The following is a 13369-nucleotide window of genomic DNA, read 5'->3' on the forward strand; positions in this document are numbered from 1 at the left end:
AGGCTGCACATTTGCTGGATTATACTCAACAAAAAGCACATTCATGTCCTGCTTGTGTTTTATTAAAGTCTGCACCGAGGATGAATGTGCTAAATGTGCAATGCGTCTTAAAAAAGCAGCTCCTTATGCTTGCCTTCTCTCTATCTGCCTATTTCAGTGTAACATTGTAAAATTTACCCAACACGCCTTACTTTCAGGCCTCTGAGACATTTAGAGCGAGCCCATTTCCATGTCTCCCGCTCCTCGTGGTGTAACACATTTAAACAAGTCCATTCCCTGGTCCATGTGCATGTTTCCCATTAGGGCTGTTTGGAGAGGCTGCAGCTCTGGGGAGACAGTCCTGTCAGATGGTTAACAACCGCCATTTTTCACACCGCCGCCGCTGTCGCTATCTCCCTCGCTGCACCCACCTATAGAGGCATGCAGATGGGCCACGGGGAGCTGAGGGTGGAAGGAGGAGGAGGAGGGGAGGAGGTAGCAGACAGGGAGGAAGTAGAAAGAGTAAGAAATATGGTACAAGTCACTGAGGAGGAAAGTAAAGAAGACACATCTGCGATTGGGAGTTTGCTTGCGCGCTGATATGAACATGCAGCAGAAACAAATCTCATTTTAACCACCAACACCGCTCTCCTGTCTTCTTCCTTTGTCTCTCTCTCTCCCTCCATTACTCCCTGACACCAGGATTCCCCCTCTCACCGGCTCAGGGGTTATCATTTCAATAATTCATACCGATAATTCATGCAGCAGATCAATAATGTATTTGATCATCCGCTCTGTGTTGCTGATGCTGCTGCCATAAGCTTTTTCTCATCCAGCCGGTGCCGCCTTGATTTTTCCTTCCATAATGTCAGACGTATATACAGGCCGGGGAAGCAACGGAGAGAAAAGACTAAACGTGAACAAATCTGCGCTCACCCTGCAGCCAAACTCTCTTTTTTTAGATGATACATGTTTCTATGGGTTACCTCTCTTTTCTTCAGGCCTGCACCTACACATCTCTAGCTTTATTACTAATGCATCGCTCGCCAAACTTCAGCTTGGGCACAAACACTCATACCTTGTTGTTCAGAGCTTCTGCAGGCCTTTATTTACCCAGCTGTGAGCCTATTGATTCGGAGGAGTTCATTTCTCTGGTAACCCGAGCCCATAAATTCTCATTTGCGCAACTGGGACAGGAGCTATTGTTGTTATCATAGCATGGATGACTGGGCATTAGCATAGCACGCAGAGATTAATAAATTAGCAAAACAAATCTTGCTCAGCGTTATAAAGAAGCTGATCGATGTGCTATTGAAGCATTTCAGTCGGTGTTTTGCAGGTGTACGTTGAATTAAATGTACACAAGGGATGAATTTGTTGGAAATTGAGCGCTAAATGAGGGAACATGGAGGTTTTGCTAATGAGGAAGGAGAGGTTAGCGCCTGCTGCTCAAGTTTGAGGACACTTTCTAGTTATTCAGCTAACGCTTTCTCTATAGTCCAAATTCACTCATCAGCTGAGCTGTTTGTATGCTAGCTTAGCTATCATCTGTTAGCATTGTGCGGATGACTGGGCATTAGCATAGCGCGCACAGATTAATAAATTAGCAACAGAACTCTTGCTCAGTATTATAAAGAAGGTGGTAAATGTTTTATTGAAGCATTTCAGTCGTTGTGTAAATAAATTAAATGTACAATAGGGATGTATTTGTTGGAAATTGATCATTAAATGAGCGAACACAGAGGTTTTGCTAACAAGGAAGGTGAGATTAGTGCCTGCAGCTCAACTTTGGCGATACTTTCTACTTATTCAGCTAACTCTTTGGTTCAGTCATCCGCCGAGCTGTCTGTGTCATAAACTATCATTTAGCTCTCATCTGTTAGCATAGTACAGATTACTGGGCAGAGATTAATAACAAACTTTGCTCTACATAATAAAGAAGGTGATCATTTCGCTATTGGAGCTATTTAGCTTGTGTTTAGCTTGCAGGATGTTTGTTGAATTGATTGTACAAAAGGAATTGTTGTGTTTGAAATTGATGATTAAATTAGCAAACACAGAGGTTTTTCTAATGAGGAAGGAGAGATTAGCGCCTGTAACTGGACATATTCAACTCAACAACTCATACTCATTCAACTCTTTATCAGTAAACTTAACCCGGCAAAAGGTAAAGAATAGATGATTTGAATATAAAAAAGATTTACATAAAAAGCTACACATTCACCAGTGAAGGAACTTCTTGTGGTAGCTGCAGCTAAGCACAGTCTGGTACAGTTCGAATGAACTCTTCATCTATCATTAAGCTCTTTTTGTTAGCATAGCGAGGATGACTGGGCATTAGCATAGCGCGCAGAGATTTATAAATTAGCAAAACAAATCTTGCTCAGCGTTATAAAGAAGCAGATCGATGAGCTATTGACCCAATTTGATATTTTGCAGGTGTACTTTGAATTAAGTGTACAAAAAGGATGAATTTGTTGGAAATTGAGCACTAAATAAGCAAACCCAGAGGTTTTGCTAATGAGGAAGGAGAGGTTAGCGCCTGCAGCTCAGCTTTGAGGATACTTTATGCTCATTCAGCTAACTCTTTATTGATAAACTAAATCAGGCAAACAGAAAAGAGGAGAATTTTAATTATAGCTTTTCAAAGATTTGCATAAAAAGCTACAAATTTGTGTGATTCACCAGTAAAGGAACTTCTTGTGGGAGCTACAGCTAAGCACAGTCAATTAAGCTAGCAAGTTAGCTATCATTAAGCTCTCTTTGTTAGCATAGTGAGGATGACTGGGCATTAGCATAACACAAATCTGGCTCAGCATAAAAAGGAAGGTAATTCGATGGACTTTCTTGCAGGTGCACGTTGAATTAAATGTACAGAAGGAATTAATGTTTAAAATTGATCACTAATTGAGCAAACACAGAGGTTTTGCTAATAATGTAGCACAGATTAGCGCCTGCAGCTATAGAGCTTGAGGCCGCATTTCACTTAAAACTTTTTATTGAATTACTCCAACATGCAAACAGAGCTAAAGAAGAATATATTAAACCAGTGTTTTACAAAGATTTACATAGAATAATACAAATGTAAAGAACATACAGAGATGCGGCTAACACAGCTAATAACAGCTTGGCTAAAGCTGTTTGTACCAGGCTATCATTCAGCTCCTATATGTACCTCTGTTTTTCACCTGGACCTTGTTCTGCACCTCCTCTAACTTTAGTCCCTCATCATCTCCATTTGAAGCTTGAACAGCATTGGTCATTATTCATCAGGTTGTAAGGCAGCGAGCTGTGTTGGCTCACACGGTGCGATAACGTGAAACTGGAGGCTTCAAAGTACCCACCACTCCCCGGAGAGACATGAATTATTCCCGTGCCTCCTTCTCCCAGCTCACCCAGCCCCCCACCCTTATTGCACAACAAACTCAGCTGAAACTACAAACATCATCAGCGCTGCCTCAGCCTCTCCACTCAAAGCCCATGATACACTTTCAATTACCGATGCCAAATCTCCCCAACGAGCCGTCCTTATGTGCGGTTTACCGGCTTGAAGGCGCGCGAGAGGAGACATGCTTGAGAGTCATTATCCCCCTACACGCTCGTACACACACGCTCTCGATCTCTTCCTTCATCCCACTCCTCTACTATTAACACATACAGTAGATGATGCTCACACACACACGCGCGTGCGCACAAACAGAGGGGATCTCTTCCTCATTTGCACTTTGTTTCTGCTAAAGTGGCATTTGTGCTGAGGGTGCTGTAAAAGTGGGCTAAGTAGTGCATCGAAGGTATGAGGGAGCATTATCTCCCCGTTCTCTCCTCCATCAGCCTCAACCGGCCCAGCGGGGGGGGGGGCGCTCATTTACTTTATGGAATATTACTTTCTCTCCTTCTCTGAGTTTCCATGGCAGCCGCTATAAAAAGATTCTCCTCTGATCGCCATTATTTGATTCCCCCCCCCCCACACCGCACACTCCAAGGAAGAGCCCTTATTGATTTTCATTTCTCATATGTTTTGAGTGCAGAGAAAGAAATTAACATACCGTGAAGTGCTTACAGTAACACAAAAGGAGGCTTCATGGAGGTACAGTTGCACAGAAATGCGCTGCTCAAGGGCATATTATGGTTTAACCTTGTGAATTGCAGCACAATATGCCCTGTAAGTGCTGCACTATGGATCCTGACTCCTGAAGCCCCATTGTGTACACCCTGTTTGCCATAACATACTTGCACTGCTCTGAGATCAGAAAAAACCTTCCCCGTCTTCTGTTTCCAAACCTTCCTGCACAGAAAGCACTGTTTAGTAACTTTATGTCTGTTTGTCTTACAGGGTTGTAAAGGAGCATCTCGGCGAACAGGAAGTGGCCATTTCCTTGACTATTGACTCCTTAGAGGAGGAGGACCTGGGAAATTATTCCTGTTATGTAGAAAATGGAAACGGCCGTCGCCAGGCTACTATCCAGCTCCTCAGGCGGGGTAAGAGCTCTTTGACATTTCACACTTGAGTGTTAACCTCTTAACATCCAGTTTTTTTTTGCATTTTATTTCCCCTTAAGTGGTCTCACTTTGCTGGGGAACAAAATCATCTCTTTCCTCGTGTTGAACTCCATGATATATATTCTGTATCAGCTTAGTCCAACTCTTCATTAAAGCTATATGATGAATGAAATACTCAAAGCCTCGAGGCACCATTTCATCAAATGGAAATATTTTAGATGTGCAACATTTCCCCAAACTTCAGCCTGATATCTTTGGGAACTCTATGATCCCCGATAGATTTCAAAATAAAGTTCCGAGTCGTGAACAAAGTTTGGCTGCACAGCGTTAGCTACCTCATTGAGTTGAATCTGCTCTAATCTAATCTGCTGTGTCAGTGTTAGTTTACAGGTTGCTGCCCCCAAGTGGCAAAACAATCGGTTGTTGCAGCTTTAAAGCTGATGAATGCATCTGTTTCCTTTTAGATCGCTTAAGTAATTGGAATGTTCTTTTAATAATATTAAGTAGGGGTTAAGTAGGGGTGCTGAAAAAAATTGATTCGTGTCAGAATCGCAATCATTTCTACAATTCAAATGATTTGAAACGTCCAAAAATCGATTTTTTAAAAACGTTTTTTTCGTCCTAATGTTCAACACCGCAAACCCGCTGCATGCATTGTTTGCCGTGCACCATTTCCAGCTTCCAGGTCGCGGTATGCACCTTTAAGTTGTTTGCGATCCACCAGTAAACCGAGAGAAGAAGAAGAAGAATTTCCGGCTTCCCACTAGCGCTGCTAACATTAGCTAGCTCTCGGCGTCGGTAATGTACGGGGGAATCCCTGACCAACGCACACAGAGTAGCTCTTACCAGCGATGTGTGGACCTCCCAGTCGTTCCTGACATTCGCCGCTCACTACATCACGGACGCCTGGCAGCTCAAGTCTCATATACAAGCACACACAAGCTGAAAAATCGATGTCTCAAAGAGCTGTCGAGCTAAAATAATGATTAAGCAAATATGCATTGTCTTAAGTCTTAGGTTTGCCTCTGTGTATTCACCTTATTGTATCAAATATGAAAGCTGCATAATCTTAAACACATTTTGCGGTGCTTTAATGTCATATAATAATTTGCCACTGCGGTTTTGTTGGCAGCAGACTGGAGTAGATCCTGAAATAAGCAGCCGTTTGTAACAAATAGGACATCGATTGTGAATCGAGAATCGATTTTGGATCGAATCGTGACCTTACGAATCGAACTGTGAGATGTTGAAAGATTCACACCTCTATTAAGAAGACTTCTCATACCTCCCTTATTACCCTCCAAATCGTTTCAACACCTTTAAACATTTTTTTTTATTTCTTTTTAATTCACTCGTGTTAACAATCCGTGCTCGAGCTCCGCGTGTCTCTTCTTTCTACATGTGCTCTGGCAGCTGTGTTACTATTTTGGCTCTCTAGCATGACTTGTCTGAAGCTCTTTTCATGCACTGCTTGTCACCCTGCAAAGAGAGGTAATTTGATGGCTGTTTAAACAGCAAATTGGTCCTCAGCTTTTCCCAACAGGCCAATAAGTTCAGCATACAATTACATTTTAAGTCTTTATCTGTCTTTCTTCGTCGCTTTAATCTGCGTCTCTGTGACCAGCTTTTGTAGATGGCCTGATTCCGTTTGAGTCGTCTTTGTAGACTCGAGACGGCTTCATTTTAACTGTCTCTGTCAAACTGATATTGCCAAGGAGAGGGATGCTAAGCAAATCTTCAAGACAAGCTCTCTCTCTCTCTGTCTCCGATATTATTCTGATGTTTATTTCATGTTTTCCCCTCCCAGAATGCAACACTCATAAGCCCTGCAGCAGGTCTTTGATTTTTTTTCTGCAGACTGCCTTTTCTTCCATCTCAGAGAGGCAGGATGATTGTTGTTAATTAGTTAAAAACATTAAAGCTCAGAGAGAAGCCAAAGAAATTGCTTTAAACAGGGCCAAATAACACTTCTGCCTCTCTGAAACAGAGTTTTAGATGTCGTCTGTGAAAAAAACATCAAGTATTATGAGCTGAATGATACAAAAAGCCTGCCTTTACAAGTTGAAGAACATTTCTACATTGTACTAAATACCTTCCTGGCCAAGAGTAAGATGAGATTGAAACCACTTTCATGTCTAATGAAAACAAACAGCAATCTCTCAGGCTGCAAAATAAAGCCAACACTGAAGTGCAAAAACTGTAGTTCCTTGAATGGCCACTTGAGGCTGGCTCTAAAACGAGTCAGTCACCAAACACACCCATGTTAACATGCTCAACGTTACATCAGAAGTAAACAAGTTTAAATCCTCGGACCAAAAAGAGGTTTTGATCTCTTTTGGCAAATTTTGCCGTTCACGAAAACTGTTATGGTGCAGATTTTAAACACTTTGTGTGAAAGGTGGTTGCTGCTAGCTGTCCGCTAGTCATCACCTCAGCTAATTCCAGGCAACGAACTTGAGCTCTTTGGCATCCATCCTCTCGTCCACATGCACTTCTGGCTAAAAAAAAAACAAGATGGCAACGACCAAAATGCCAAACTTGAGGGTTCAACAACATAGTCCAAAAAAACAATGGATTACGTCACAGGGGCTACATCCATCTCTTATATATACAGTTAATGGGTGAGAATAAGGGCCTGTGTCCACTAACAGCTTTTTCTGCGCTGGCAGTGCCCACAACCTCAATTTCAGAGCGCTTCTCACCGGCGCTTACTGTTGCTAGGTTATGACAGTTGTCTGGTGGCACTACTGCTTCTCTTGGTTGTGAACGTTAAGTCTGTATTAAATTGCTCTGTATGCTAAATATTTGCTTTTATTCAAGGAAATTTTACAAAGAAAACTTGAATATAATGAAAAGGAATCATGTCCTAGCATTGACCTGAAAATTGTACCCTTGAAAAAATGAAAGGATTAGTTTCTCCTCCACCATTGTTATTGACAAAGTTGATATCAGAAGTTCCGCCTCCTCTTGATTTTGATTGGTTGGTGAGGGAGAAGTGATATAGACTAGCGTGGCGGTGTTCCAAAAGTTGAACTATTTTCAACAGAGAGCGCAGCGACAAAACAGCTGAGCCGAATGCGTTTTTTGCGCTGAGGTTTTGGTGAAGAGTACAAAAAACGCCGTTAATGGACACAGGCCCTTAAACAACCGCATACAACCAGTTAGCTTAGCTTACCATTAGAACTGGAACCAGTAACTTCCCGGAGTCTTAGCAGTGAGGCAGCTGGCTAAGATACCAGAAATCCATTGAAATGTGTCAAAGATAATTCCATATAAAACTGCATTATGTAGTTTTTTTGGTTTGTGCGTATAGATTAGACAAACAAACAAAATGAATACATAGTTGAGCTTAGACTTGCTACAACGATCTGTTACCCTTGGACTGCAGGCTAGCTGTTTCCCTCTGATGCTAAGCCAAGCTAACAGTCTGCTGGCAGTAGCTTCATTTATGTATTAAACGCATGCATGGGATTAAATAAGCGTTCATTCTGAGTCATGTTACCTTCAAAGTAACAATCGCTGCCTGCAGGAAGAAAAATGTTTCATTAAAACAGCAGCTTGACCTTGTTTTAATAAAAGATATATACGGTTCGTTCGACTAAATACTGATACTTTTCATGACCTGTTAAGCTATGTACTTTTGCAGTGTACATAGTGTGTGATAATATAGAGGGTGCCTTGAGGTTGCCATGGAAACCCTTTAGTGTTCAAGCCCACAGTGACAGGAAAACAAGGTATCCGAGCCAACCAGGTAAATGCTGCTTTCATACACAACATAACTCATCCTTCCCCCAAGGTAGATCTCAGGGGAGATGGAGAGGAGATAATAGAGAAGACAAATGAATGGAGAGACAGAGGGGAGAGCAAAGAGGGGGCGGGGGGAGAAGCGAGAGAGTGAAGAGGAGGTATGATGGAGAGGGGAGTAAGTGATATGAGTTAACTGAAGCCTCTTGTTTTGTAAGCGCCTCCGTCCACGTCCAGGATGGTCACAAGCCGCACTGTGGACAACAGCCAGAGTGCGGAGCTGCGTGATTGCCGCGCTGCTCCGAAGAAATGAACCCAATTTCTCAACATCTCCCTTTTTTTTTTTTCTCCCTGCACTCTACCCTCCCATATTTCCCAAAGTCATTATGAGCTTCACGTCTCTTCCCCCTGAAGATTGATGCTGCTTTGCTCTGAGCTATTCAAGCCTTCCTGCAAATGTAAATGTGTCCTATAAGCGTGTGAGTTTAACCAGGAAACGATGAAGAACAAGGACGACTCATGAATCCAACCTGGTGCAGAAATAAGACGTTATTGTAACAACGATCTTCTAAACAGTGAATATTTTCTTGTGTGTGTGTGTGTGTCGTCCTCAGCAGAGCTCATGTACACCGTGGAGTTGGCAGGAGGGCTGGGAGCGATCCTGCTGCTACTCATCTTCCTCATCTCGCTCTACAAATGCTACAAGATTGAGCTGATGCTTTTCTATAGGAGGCACTTTGGCAGCGAGGACGTGGACGGAGGTAAAGACGAGCACAAAGCATCACAAAGAAATCAGCTCTCTTTGTGTTTTTACCTCCAACTTGTTCACTCTTTCCTTTTTACCAGACCTTTCTTATCTAAACGTGATGCTAAGCGAGCATAGATGAGTGTGTCTGTGCCTGTGTGGGATTGTTTTCATTGATGTGAATGTTCTGTTTCTTTACGGTTCTATGTGTGTCTGTGTGCATGCATGTTCTGTCAGAACCTTTCTCCATGACAGACTCCCTGGTAGATTTGAATGTCCTCTCTAGTCCCGTCTCAACAGCAGCCTATTCTCACTCTCTCACCCACTCTCAACCATTAGTGTGGAGGTGCACGTGATTGTGTGTGTGTGTACATTGCTGCATAGGGATACAGAGGAGACAGATTTTCAATTTGTTGCCCATTTAAAAAGAGATCAGTCTCAATATGTCATGGAGTGACGCCCACCCTCTGCTGTCGAAGGCCTGATAGTGGCATATAGGGGAATGGGAAGGCTCCAAGCTCCTTCCCAGTGCGACAAATAGGGGCATAAACAGCCTGAAATTGGAGGGCAACTTTTTGTTTTTTCTACAGAACATAGTTAACTTTTGCTTCAGAGAAGGCGTCCTCTGTTCGTGTCCCAGTATCTTCCCTTTTAGCTTTGTAATTTGTCTCTCTGTGCTTTCTTTTCAAAAATTCTGGAAAGACTGAACTCATTTTTGAATCCGTGGATTGTTCCTACAATTGCATGAATTATCTATTACACAGTGTTTTGTTGATTCAAACTTCCACATGATTAAGTCATGCCGACTGGGACCGCTGCTACAAGCTGTTTTTGATTCTCCAAGTTTGCTAGGTGGTTAATTTGCAAGGTTGGTAGCTAATTTGAAAGCCTTGTTTGATGTTGGGATCCTATCGAGCACAGCCGTGGCCTTTTCCAGTGAGTTTCAAAGCTGTGTGCACTCCTCAGAGAAGATATGAAAAAGATCCTGTTCCCTTTTTGGCTGGCCCACACTCCAGTTTCTACAGAGCGTAATGACTAGGAATTACTGAACGTGTCACCAGCGCTGCCTTTTTCTCGTCTATTTTCTGCCTTTTCAGTTCTTGCCATTGTCTTCAGGGAAATCATGTTGAAGTAGGGAAGAGGGTAGAGCTTGAATCTTGGTTTGAGTATTTTGGTATCTACCCCAATTTATTTCTTATACCGACTATATGGGTTTTAAGGTATTGTCCAAATACTCCTGTTTACTGTTGCTGTGTAGCTCTTTATAGGCCACGTTGTTCCAATAAATGTCCTGCAAATGCTTCTGGGTATGAAACACAGACTTTCTGAGTTTGGTGTGGAAGAATAAACTGGTCGACATGCCAAGCCGTGACCTCAAGAAAACCTTGAGTAACTGGAAAGTTGACTCCAAGCCCGGCCTTAAAACCCAACAACCATGGGCGTCTTCACTGATGAGCTTTTGGCAAAACACCACAAGATTTGAATGCTGATTGCTCCCATAAGCCCAACGCCCAATGCACCAGAACACTTGAAATTAGGTTGAATGGTTTGTTCTTTTCTCTCTGTTTTTCAGAAAACAAAGATTACGACGCGTACCTGTCCTACACCAAAGTGGACCCTGACCAGTGGAGTCAGGAAACCCGAGAGGAGGAGCGCTTTGCACTGGAGATCCTCCCTGATGTCCTCGAGAAACATTACGGCTACAAACTCTTCATCCCAGATCGAGACCTCATTCCGACAGGAAGTAAGCGCTGTGAATGTCTGTATACATGCTTGCAAACATGTTACATATCGTACTGGAGTGTCAAGTGTTGTTCGTATACTGTAGTTGCTGCAGTGTTTGGTGCATTCGTTCCACTCTGTCGTTCATGAGCAAGGACCACGCCACAACAATGAGTAATTGATGTGTGAAAAGAGGGGATCCATCTCGGTAATTGAGTTGCCCGAGCCAAATCCAGGCCCCCAAAAGGGTCAACAAAGTCAAGACGACCAGTGTCTGAGGATTTTTGATCTAAGGTGCCCAAGCTTGCTGCTGCGGAAGCTTCACCAATGCAGACAGAATTGTAGGGTAATTCTCAAGGAAAGATCATGGCCTTGGTGGAGTACGTGGAACCGATGCATTTGGCCATGGCTCGATTGGCTGATATAGGGCCGAAATGGGTAGTGCAGGTAGACATGAGGTTCAGAAAGGGGAACGGGCAGCTTGTATCTGGTATGGTATACCTTTAAACAATTCCAGCTAGTTAAACAGGCTGAGAGGGATCATGGTGTGATCCTTTGGGATAGTTTCTAGAGAGCCATTCAAAAGGTTTTCCATCTGTGGACATATATTGGCTGAAATAGGTGGGATTGGTAGAGGTTAGCGCCTGATTCCTGGGCCAAGAGCCTGAATTTCTGTCCTGTTCCTTGGGAATGATGCCTGCACCTAGAATGAATTGGTTTCTCTAAGCACCAAGGGGGAGATACCAGTGAACCTGTGTTAGCCGCCAAAACCTACGGACAGATCTGCTTTAGTGTTAGGGTTGATGTCTTTGGATGAAATAGTCAGTTTACAAGATTGAAATGGCAATCCAAGAAGACAGGATGCATTACTGGAGATGCTATCCTGTTTTGCATTGGCTGTTGCTTTTATTAGCCTCCCATTGTGCCTGTGAGGCTCATGCAAAAGACTTGGCCTATCATGAATCTTGGATGTATCCAGCCAAGAATAGTTTCAACAGCGCCAGGTTCAGTTAAAGGTTTTAGTAGATGCGAGCAGAACCAGGAATTACTTCTATGCCAGGATGTGATTTCTTTAAAGGTAAGGTTAACTAACCCTCGATAAAGACATTTTTATTGAGCAGTGGCTTTGACGTTTACCTTAAAGGGATAGTTCGGGGGGGTTGTATGGAGTATCATATCAATATATCAATGGTTGGTGTACTGTTAGTGGTATGGTAGTCCCAAAGACATCGTCCCAAAGAAAAGGGCCATCTGAGATCAAAGAGAAGTGGTAAGAATATTCAAACTCATGAATAGTTAGTGCACTACTTACAGTAAATGACAATCGGTATAAGTTCCTTATACAACCCCAATCAAAAAACCTGAACTATCCCTTTAATGAATGAACAGTGTGCTTTACTAGTCAGCCTGCAGTTGTAGTTGGCTTTTGCGTTATATCTTGGCTAGTGGGGAATAACTCTGAAAGAGACCTTTGCCTGTATCACACTGATTGATCTGCAGTTTGGATCCATTGAGAGTTGATTCTTTGGTGCAGTTCAAGGTAGCGTTCGTGTTTTTAGGTTGATCCAAGAGCACAATTTAGACAAACACAGCCTGTCCTCAGGAAACCTGAGACAAGCAGGAACAGAATGGTATCACCAGCGATGAGTCGGCTCGACAGGTAGTTGGAGGTTTTAGTTGAGGCGTGGTCCTGCTTCCAAAACTAAGTGAACTACTTCATTTTGTTTTTGTTGTGTGTACTTTGTCTTCAGTTTTGTTTGTCACTGTCACTGTCTTGTGTTTCAATGTTTTGTGCTGTTTGGGGCCGAGTACATTCACACTCACATATGATTAGTAGATGATGGTCCAAATTCCCAAACAGGGGTGGAACGACGCTGCAATATTCAGTCCATTACTGTCTACGAGAAACTTTTTTCTTGTTTCCTCACAAACTGGGTAAAAGTACAAGATCGTGGTAATTCACACTGGCTTGTGTTATGTACTACAGATATGGGAATACAGTATAAAGAGTGCACCAGGAGCTGATGTATTGAACAAATTTATCATCCTGCCTGGTTTTCATCCATGCATTAATAAATCCATGAAAATTCTGTCTGAACATATTCTCATGCGTGCTAACTCTGCTTAGTAGTCCGTCTGTGCCAGCGGTACACAGTGTGCTCTAGTTAGCAGCGATGCTGTGTGTTTGTACTGTAGGCTTCATGTGGAACAGATAAAACGCAAACACATCCTAGTTGGTCCAGACAGAATTAAACATCAGTGGGAAATGTGTGAAGGCTCTGAGCCCTGCTGACTGAGCCGACTCTTTCCTTTAATCAAAAGAAAATTGCCGCCAGCGTCCGTGCCAAGAAAAATCATTGTAGATGAATGTCCAATCAGGGAAACATGGTATGTGATTAATCATATGTGAAATAAAAAGACGAATGAGTGGAGATGAGGCCACTGTGTTGAGCATGTTTCTGTGTCTGTACCGTGTTCTGCCTGTGACCTGAATGTTGAAATGTTTATGTTTAGGTCTCACCAATGAGCATTACCAGGATGACACGCGACTCTTTGGAGGTACTCGCCCATCAGTCTTTTCCTCTTGTATCAGCTGCTGTCATTTACCTGCTGCTAGAGAAGTCTCAAAGACACGCTCAGAGTGGCAGTGTTGTGTGATGTGAAACACCAGGCCCAGTT

At 42.9% G+C, this 13369-nt stretch overlaps 1 protein-coding gene across 2 annotated transcripts in view; it reads left to right on the plus strand.

Moving 5' to 3' along the window:
* il1rapl1a (interleukin 1 receptor accessory protein-like 1a) overlaps positions 1–13369 on the plus strand; it is a 195341-nt gene that overhangs the window by 179167 nt on the left and 2805 nt on the right. The window contains exons 8-11 of one of the 2 annotated variants that reach the window (XM_069663292.1): positions 4313–4458; positions 8838–8984; positions 10542–10712; positions 13205–13249. In XM_069663292.1, the coding sequence (XP_069519393.1) occupies positions 4313–4458; positions 8838–8984; positions 10542–10712; positions 13205–13249 (509 nt within the window). The remainder of the gene's footprint in view (positions 1–4312; positions 4459–8837; positions 8985–10541; positions 10713–13204; positions 13250–13369) is intronic. The other variant, XM_069663293.1, reaches the window with a different exon arrangement.

The sequence above is a fragment of the Semicossyphus pulcher genome, unplaced genomic scaffold, assembly GCF_022749685.1.
Source record: "Semicossyphus pulcher isolate SPU_LCO1_2020_fin unplaced genomic scaffold, fSemPul1.0.p SCAF_15, whole genome shotgun sequence".
Taxonomy (NCBI): domain Eukaryota; kingdom Metazoa; phylum Chordata; class Actinopteri; order Labriformes; family Labridae; genus Semicossyphus; species Semicossyphus pulcher.